The following is a 9,225-nucleotide window of genomic DNA, read 5'->3' as shown; positions in this document are numbered from 1 at the left end:
TAAATCTGAGCGCTGTCTCACTCCTCCATAGACTTCTAAGGGACTGAAACTTGCTGGCCCAGAAAAGTTATTAAAGAGATCGTTAATATAGTCCAAGTGACCACAGTGGCTTAATCTTAAGTTTATCAAGCAACGAGAATACTTTTTGTGCGCTAAAAAAAAATAAAAAAAATAATGACTTTATTCCACTATTCATTTCCTTCTCTCTGGGCCTCGAGTGAGTTAACGTAGTGTTTTTGCGCAGCGCGTCAGTGTTGCATGTCACCACGTTGGCTCACTATTGGCCGACGCTGGTCATGTGTGTGACGCGCTGCGCAAAAACACTACATTAACTCACTTGAGGCCCAGAGAGAAGGAAATGAATAGTGGAATAAAGTCGTTATTTTTGTTTTGAATTTAGCGCACAAAAAGTATTCAGTATATTTCAGTCCCTTAGAAGTCTATGGAGGAGTGAGACAGCGCTCAGATTTAATCAAAAATATCTTAATTTGTGTTCCGAAGATGAACGAAGGTCTTACGGGGTTGGAACAACATGAGGGTGAGTAATTACTGACAGAATTTTCATTTTTGGGTGAACCATCCCTTTAAGTACATACTCAAGTAAATGTACTTTGTTACTGTCCACCTCTGCTGCCACCTTCATGCTAGTTCTTGATTATGGTGATGTTTAGTACAAATTCTTTTTCATGGTGCTCTCAGGTTTAAAACAAATTGTAATTTCAGAACTCATCATTGTGTGCTGTATAATAAAATATGTTGGTCATCATTATCAGACTAAAGCACCTGTTCATTTACAAATCTATTTTGGGCCTATTGCCATCGTGTCTTTGTCCCCTTGCCAGGACTCTTTTGAAAAAGAGATTTTTAATCTCAGAAAGTTTACAAATACATATTTTTTTGTTCATGCAATGGAAGTCAAAGGGAACTGAAATTGCCGGTTTCGAAAATCACTGTGTCGTGTGTATAAATTATGATAAAAGAAAGAGACTGGAAATAATAATAATTTCTGGCACAATTAACACAATTTCCTGACACAAAAAAAAAAAAAAAAAAAAAAGAGTCAAAGAAAGACCAAAAAAAAAAAAAAATGAAAGAAGAAAGGAAGTAAGAAAGTGAAGAAGGATGTGATCAATAACCGACTGTTGAAGATAAGGAGAGTTTATATTGTTTGATGGGGTCTGGGATTAATTAGCAGTAGAGCTCTCAGTGTGTGACACCAGTGCTTGGCCTTTCACAGCTCATTACTGTGTGTCCAATCAGTGCAGGCCAGTGTGACTGCTGTTTATTTATACACACAGCCGGCCATGGTAGCCATTTGGCAGTTTTCTCCACTGGGGAGCCTTAAACACTCCCACATTGAGCTGAATCTGCACGGACACATTTGGCAACACAAGCCCATACTAAGAAAAAATAAATAAAAATCCTTCACATTAAAAAATGGCAATTCCAGATATTTCTTAACTCCTTTCCCTGATCAAAATGTTTCAAACAAAACATGTTTTCTTATGAATATCGGTTTCATTATTATTAATTCAATATATACTGTATATTATTTCTGTTAAAGAGGTTTTCACTTTATACTTTTTTTTAATGACCCAAAGGATAGAAACAGTACAAGAAAGTTGTGTTTTTTATTAGTTTTTATTATTATAAACACTTTACACATAAGAGACAGGACAACACCTCTCTCGTTGGTTTCCAGGAATGTTCAAATAGGAAATTCAGGGCACTTGGGGAACAACACAATGCAGAACACTGAGCTTACTATGAATGAACATTAATTTACATAGACAGCACAATATTAACAACATCGTCTGAAATGCAATGACTAATTTCTGATACAACCATGCGCCCATGTACAACACATACAGACAGCAAATAAATAAATCCCCAACAATCTGACAAACCAGCCCATATTCCTCATTATTCTGTCAACAAAACAATGTATTTACAAACCAAATATATTAACTTTTGTTTTTTCCCTCACATGGAGGACATTTGATTCAATACAAGCTCTTGGAGACCCCACTCAGTGGTTGACATTCACCTTCACTGATCTACAGTCAAAGCGGAGGGTTATGATCGCCCTCTATTGGCTTGAAATCTAATTGCACAACAGTGTAAGTTGATGGTAAACAATGTGCATGCATACCATGCGTTAAAGACACAACACTGTACGACATCCAAACAACTGCAGTTCTTTAACTGACTCTAATACAAAACACAATCCACACAACACATCTACTGACAGGGTGCACAAACTTATGAGCGCTAACCCCAGAGTCTCATGGTAGGATAACAGCATGCTGACACAGGTTTGCTCGCTCTAAAATGGGAAGATCACAGCTTACTAAATGACTAAAGGCACTTTAAACAGGGGAAGAGACATAGTTCCAGTGTCCACGTGTGAGGATGTCACAAACACTATTAATACTCAATTTATCCATACAGGAAGAACACAAAACCAGAGAAGTTCAATAGATGGGAACATACGACAGGAACAGGCCCAGTACAGAATTTTGTAGAGCAGATGGATTAAGAAATATTGATATATTGAAATACTGATATTGTTAGACTGTATTTTTGTTCATTATTTGTCATTGAACTTGCTCAAAGGACACTTTTAGTGCATAAAAGTAGCAGGAAAGATTTAAAGGGAAGAAACTAAGGGAATATTTTAACTGACTGGATCCGAGGATGTGTTTCGCATCATATTCACATCACACAATATGAATTCCGTGTAATATATAATGACAGATACTGTGTTTATGATGCTTGAAAACTGTGAGCCATATTGCTATTCCGGTATAGGTGCATATTTTGACACATTGTTGCATTTTCAACAAAAATGAACCGTTTCCACACTGCAGCTGGACACTGAAGCATCATGGGATTCGGCTGATTTATGCCAACCATTTCAGTTGCATGATTTCTGTAAATGGTGAGAATAGTAGTATGACTTTGGGGTGATGATAGAGGCGAAACTGTGTTGGCATTTGTGGAATACTGGTCATTAGAGATCATGGATGAGCTGATGTAGATGGTACAGTTTAAATGATTTTGGATATTCACTCTGCAGCCATCTGCTCAATGTGATCACACAGCAGCTTGTTTTGCTCTGAAACGAGATAATAAAAAGTGTAAATCGTATTAATACATACATACCATTCAAAAGTCTGGGGTCAAGAATGTTTTCAGCAGTGATGCATTCAATTGTGATAGTAAATACATGTTTCTATTCTAAATTAATTATTTCTATTATAATTATCTCAATTTCCACAAAAATATTACGCAGCAGAACTGTTTTCAACATTGATAATAATAAGAAATATATCTTGAACACCAAATCAGCATATTAGAATGATTTCTGAAGGATCATGTTATGTATGCAGAGTAATGATGCTGAAAATTCAGCTTTAACATCACAGGAATAAATTACATTTTAAAATATATTAAAGGTATAGCGGAGGATTTTTTACTTCTGGGTGGATAGCCTATACTATTGGTCCTCCTAATTGTCAATCATTCTGGTGAATCAATCAAACTTTTCAAAAAGTGGAGAGGGCGGGTCTTATCTAAAATTCGGAAAGATCCTCCGCTATACCTTTAATATAGAAAACACTTTTAAATCGTAATAATATTATTTCACATTCGAAAAACATAAAAAAATACCCCAAACATTTGAACAGTACTGTAATTAAGCTTTCAAACTTAATAAAATTGAATTATTACCTTCATTCAGATTTCCAATGACTGCCTGCTTCTTCAGGAAGTCATTGCAAAGTTTCTTGCTCAGTCCAAATGCCACCATGTTATGAGTGAACGTCCTAGACAACCAGAACAAATATATATGAGCACAATCAGCACATGCAGTGAACATTGTTTTTGTCAATGCTGTATATAATGACACAAATGCCATGTGACTCACCCCAGTTGACCGAAGGTGATGTTCTCATTAAATCTGGAGCTATCGTCTTTCTCCTCCTGGGTCATGTGACACCACTTTTCTCTAAAAGGTATAAAAAACATGGAGGTCAAGGTCAGAGGTCAATGATATTTTACCTTTTTTCCTCTCATCAAGCACGAGAGACCATCAATAATACATGTATAGTCAATAATAAACACATTACAATGAATACTGGGAGGTTATAGAATTAAAAATGTGTTAAAACAATCATACAACAGGACAAATGTGTATTAGCCATACATTGGTGCTCATGCAAAATCCAACAAACATTTCAGAATAAGTATTAGTGAGCAGTCAGCTGTAGCCATGATTCACAATAAATCAAAACAAAAACAAGACAATAATTGAAATAATAAAGAGCATATGTGCAACACAGAACCACGGTATAATTCGTAAATATAAATAATAAATAGCTCTGGCAAACAAACCAATATGCATTTTTTCTATGTAAAATAGATGTCTCCTTTTTTTAGCCTGTTTTATTGCCTGCCAGGTGAAAATCTTAAGTCTGAACACTTAGAAAGGTAATAGCACACCTCCCTTCAACAAGCCAAATGATTTGAGGAATCATTTATGTCTGTAGCACAAACAGTGTGGGACGAATTACATGCAATGCCAAAGTTTAATATCTACAGCTGGGGATCTGAACGAACCCTTAACAGCAATAGTCATGCTTCTCTTACTGTAGCAAACACTACTAATAATTCAAGCTGTTCTCGGTTAGCAGTTGACATCGCAGTGGATAGGAATATAATACACTCAGTCTGAATGCATGCAATAATAATGCAGGAAAAGTCAAAGAGCGGTTCCAGAACATCGTAGGCATCCATTTTACATTGGACATCAAGTGTGGACCCAAAAACAGTTCCAAAATTGTTTATCGTTCAAAGTAAACAAAAATGTCCCCGGTTAAACATTGAAATGTATTAATATTATTGTTTTCAATAATGAGGGCATGTCATGCAAGCTGTCCATGCTGGCCAGATGAAGTTGATATGGCGTGCCAAAATACTGTGTTAGATTGGATGCAAGGCTTTTGAAATCAACAACAAAAAGGCATTTTCTCTTCCTGTTTAAAAAAAGAACATATTTATTTTACTATACTAACTGCATGAGTGTACTTTAGTTTGCTTTATCAATGTTTTCCCCTGCTATGACACTGTATGATATGTCACAATCCAGTAGTATTTTACTTTTAATAAGGTCCACTGTGTCTTTGAGAGCAAAGTTAAAGTTGTGCAAGACGACATGATAAAAAAAGACAAAGCATTATGTCAAGGCAAATGTGACACGAGTCAGTACTTTTTTGGTGGACCTCAAACACTGAAGTTTCCTTTGAGTGCTGATGAAAATGTTATCAGAATGTTACACAGCTTCCTGACTGGATCCTGCGCTGATAGAGACTGCTTATTGTGAATATCTAGATGAAATACGTCAAGGGTTCTTAATCTTTTGACCCATGAATTTCCCAGACGTGATAAGAATTGCAGTCAAAATAAAGTATTTATAGTTGTTTTAAGTGGAGCATAATATAGAATTTTACATATGCTACCGTTCAAAAGTTTGAGGTCTGTAAGATTGTTTTTAAGAAATTGTTTTATTCAGCAAAAACACATTAAATTGATCTAAAGTTACAGTATAGTTAGAGTAACAATAGTTACATTAACAGAAAAGACTTATATTTCAAATAAATGCTGTGCCTTTGAACTTTTAAAAAATCATGAAAAGAAATGATCATGGTTTCCATAAAAATATTAACTGTTTTTAACACTGATAATAATAAGAAATGTTTCTTGAGCAGCATATTAGAATGATTTCTGAAGGATCATGTGACAATGAAGACTGGAGTAATGCTGAAAATTCAGCTTTAACATCACAGGAATAAATTACATTTTAAAATATATTAAATAGAAAACAATTGTTTTAAATTGTAATAATATTTGACTGTATTTTTTTATCAAATAAATGCAGCTATGTTGAGCATTAGACTTCTTTTAAAAACATTTAAAAAATGTTAATAAATAACTATAAATTTATGTTTTGATATTTTATCTTTATATTCATTTTTAGTTTTTATTCTTTTCTTTTTTTAGGTCTGGAAATCAGCCAAATTCTTTGATACTGCCAAGCTTTCCATGGCTGTTAGAACCTTGCGCATACTGTACGTATATAAAATGCTGTGTATCATCCTTTTCCTAAACTCTCTCCACATTCCCCTTAATTTATTCTGTGCACATCTTTCACTCTGTTCATTCTAACTGATCTAACTTTCCGCCCTTAATCCGCCTATCCCGTCTAGCATTGTCCATGGCGGCAGACGGAATGAAGGACAGACCTTTCATCTTTCTCTTCCTCAGCCGTCCGCCTGCGCGAGGCAGCAAGGCACAGGGAGAAAAAGGGTTAAAGTCACATGCAGAGAGAGAGAGAAAGAGCCACAGAGAGAAAGAAAAGACAAAGAGAGGATGATGAGCAGTGTGGAAGAGTAAACCATAAGAGCACAGAGAGAGGCTGCAGGATCCAGACATCAGAACAAACACACCGTAACACTGTCACGCACCTCTAGCTAGTTTATTTCAACATCACTAACAATCTATCAAACACACTGTAAACTCTTGAACAGACACACAAACAAACACGCAGTCTAAACAAACAGGCAATCTAACATGTGCTTTTGGTGCTGTGCAAAGTCTGTTTTGTTTAATAGCACGATATATTAGGAGAAAGAGAAAAGAAACGCACTATAGAAGTAATAAGAATTGAAACCCTGCGCTCTCTCACCTCGTGGTGGGGGATCTTTTATTTCTCTCACAATGGACGGCATCAAAAAACGCTGCGTTCCAAAACCGCAAAGTGTGCCTTTTAAAAAATAGATACAAGCAAAATTAGCATACAGTATATGTGACAAATGATCGGACATTGTGTCTGAACAAAGTTAGAATGACATTGTACATTAAACACACCAGCCTCCTTTCCTGATAGGCTTCCATTGTACGTTTTCTGTTTTGTTTTACAAACTTTTCTGCGGTAATGCAACATTCTGTCATTATTTTCATGAGAATTAAGTATTTCTCTGCCCAATTCCCATTACAGAAAGGCAAAAAAGGAATATTCCTTTAATTGTAAAATAGTGTGGTACTATTTGATGCAGTAAATTTATTTAATGCTGATTTTTAATAATTGTATCACAATTATAACAAAAATATTAAGCAGCAACACTGTTTTTGACTTTGACAGTAATAAGAAATGTTTCTTGAGCACCAAATTAACGTATTAGAATGATTTCTGAAGGATCATGTGACACTGAAGACTGGAGTAATTATACTGAAAATTCAGCTTTGCCATCACAAGACTAAATTAAAATTTGATATATTAAAATGTCATAAATGAAAACATTTTAGGATGAGTTTTAAAGATTTAAAAGTAAAAATAAAGATTTTAAACACTGTCATTATTTTTATGACAATTAAGTATTTCTCTTCCCAATTTACTGACGGAAAAATGTATATATTACTTAAATTGTAAAATATTTAAATATCATGGTACTATTTCTTGTAGTAAATTTAATTAAATAATAATCATTAAAATAATAATCAATAATTTACAGTCACAAAAAAAAAAAAAATTACTGTCTCGTTACTGGTTTATTGTAATGAAAATACAATTGTATTTTTTTTTTACGTTACAGAGAATTACCAATTACTGATACTGAAAAATGATACAAAATCCAAATTCTTTTTTTATTCTGGCACGAAATATGATTGGAAAATTCGTTAATTCTGATGAATTTGTCTGAAACAATGTAACAGTAATGTTTGGTAGACACTGACAGTGTGCCACAAACACAGTCCATAAGTAATGAATTGTAAAAACCAAGAATATTCCTTTAACATGCTGATTATGTGAAAGGATACATTTTAGACAACTTCAGCTGTTCGTTTCAGCATTTTTGCGGGGAAAGAAAGATTATTGACAACCTACCAAATGGGCTGCTGTTTCAGGTGCGTGTACAGGTAAATTTTCTCTTCTTCTTTTCTATCCGGCGAGAGAGGGGGAGAAACTACAGGGTACGCAAGCAGAGATGAACACAGTTAATAACTCAAACACCTACACACGTCTACAGAGACGACTCCTGTGGCTTGCTCAACAGCATACTAATGGTTGCCATTGAATCGTTTGGGTAACCGACCCAGATTCTTAACCACTAAGTCTCACCACCACTATAAATATAAAAAACCCTAAGCGAGATATCTAAAAACTGAAAACGACACAACCACAGGTGAGAAGAGGGAATTAGAGAACACACAGTGATGGTACATGGTGAACTACTGTACCTGGAGTTTTGGTTTTCTGTTCAACAGGCCTGTCTGAGTCTCTGAGGAGGACAGAACAAGAACAGAACGAGTTTGTGAGCAGCAGAAGCTTGATTGATTAAAAGTGTTATTAATAGCGATGACAGAAAATCACTCACTCATTCTTTCGGCCCAAGGGTCCTCTCAGTTTGCTCTCCAGACCCCCAAAAAATCCTTTAACGTCAGACTTGGCGGAGGTGTTTTTGAGCATTCGCTCTGCGATATCCTTCTTCCCAGAGAGCCAGACCTTTCCACTGCGCAGGTACGAGTCGATCCCCCCGCTGGGCCTCTCCAACAGCTCTGTGGGAGACAGCTGGGACTTACCTGTCACACACACACACATATATTCATTAGAAATTAAAATGAAATGAATTGAAAAGACACACTAGGCAGTCACACTCAAATCTTTAAACATTACAAGTGTTGAATATAATGGATCTGTGTATACTTTTTTAAAACTAGTAAATCACACAACTATTCAAAAGTTTGGGGTTGATGAGATTTTTTTAAATGTTTTTGAAAGAAGATTCTAATGCTCACCAACGCTGCATTTTTTTGATGAAAAATACAGTAAAATTGTGAAATATTACTACAATTTAAAATATATATTTTTTTTATTTTAATACAGTCATTTCAGTGTCACATGATACTTCAAAAATCATTCTGATTTGGTGCTCAATATTGAAAACAGTTAATATTTTTATGGAACCCATGATGCCTTTTTTCATGTTTCTTTGATGGATAGAAAAGAACAGCATTTCTTTGAAATTGAATCTTTTGCAACTGTTAATTTAAGCATAAAACAAAACAAAAAATGACTGATCCAAACATTTGAACTATAATGTATATCCATGTTTCCCCCATCCCGTTTTTTGTGTTAAAATTTTTTTTTCATTATTGTCCAATTTG

At 35.0% G+C, this 9,225-nt stretch overlaps 1 protein-coding gene across 2 annotated transcripts in view; it reads right to left on the bottom strand.

The window, feature by feature from the left end:
* Positions 1–1,613: 1,613 nt before the first annotated feature.
* kiaa0513 (KIAA0513) overlaps positions 1,614–9,225 on the bottom strand; it is a 16,389-nt gene continuing 8,777 nt past the window's right edge. The window contains exons 6-13 of one of the 2 annotated variants that reach the window (XM_081372280.1): positions 8,436–8,640; positions 8,299–8,339; positions 7,946–8,024; positions 6,746–6,823; positions 6,303–6,332; positions 3,929–4,009; positions 3,733–3,827; positions 1,614–3,118 (exon numbers count right to left, since the gene is read on the bottom strand). In XM_081372280.1, the coding sequence (XP_081228406.1) occupies positions 3,069–3,118; positions 3,733–3,827; positions 3,929–4,009; positions 6,303–6,332; positions 6,746–6,823; positions 7,946–8,024; positions 8,299–8,339; positions 8,436–8,640 (659 nt within the window). In that variant the 3' untranslated portion in view covers positions 1,614–3,068. The remainder of the gene's footprint in view (positions 3,119–3,732; positions 3,828–3,928; positions 4,010–6,302; positions 6,333–6,745; positions 6,824–7,945; positions 8,025–8,298; positions 8,340–8,435; positions 8,641–9,225) is intronic. The other variant, XM_081372281.1, reaches the window with a different exon arrangement.

This window comes from Scardinius erythrophthalmus (genome assembly GCF_964197995.2).
Source record: "Scardinius erythrophthalmus genome assembly, chromosome: 8".
Taxonomy (NCBI): Eukaryota; Metazoa; Chordata; class Actinopteri; order Cypriniformes; family Leuciscidae; genus Scardinius; species Scardinius erythrophthalmus.
The sequence above is the reverse complement of the archived record's forward strand: the minus strand, read 5'-3'. Positions and strand labels throughout refer to the sequence as shown.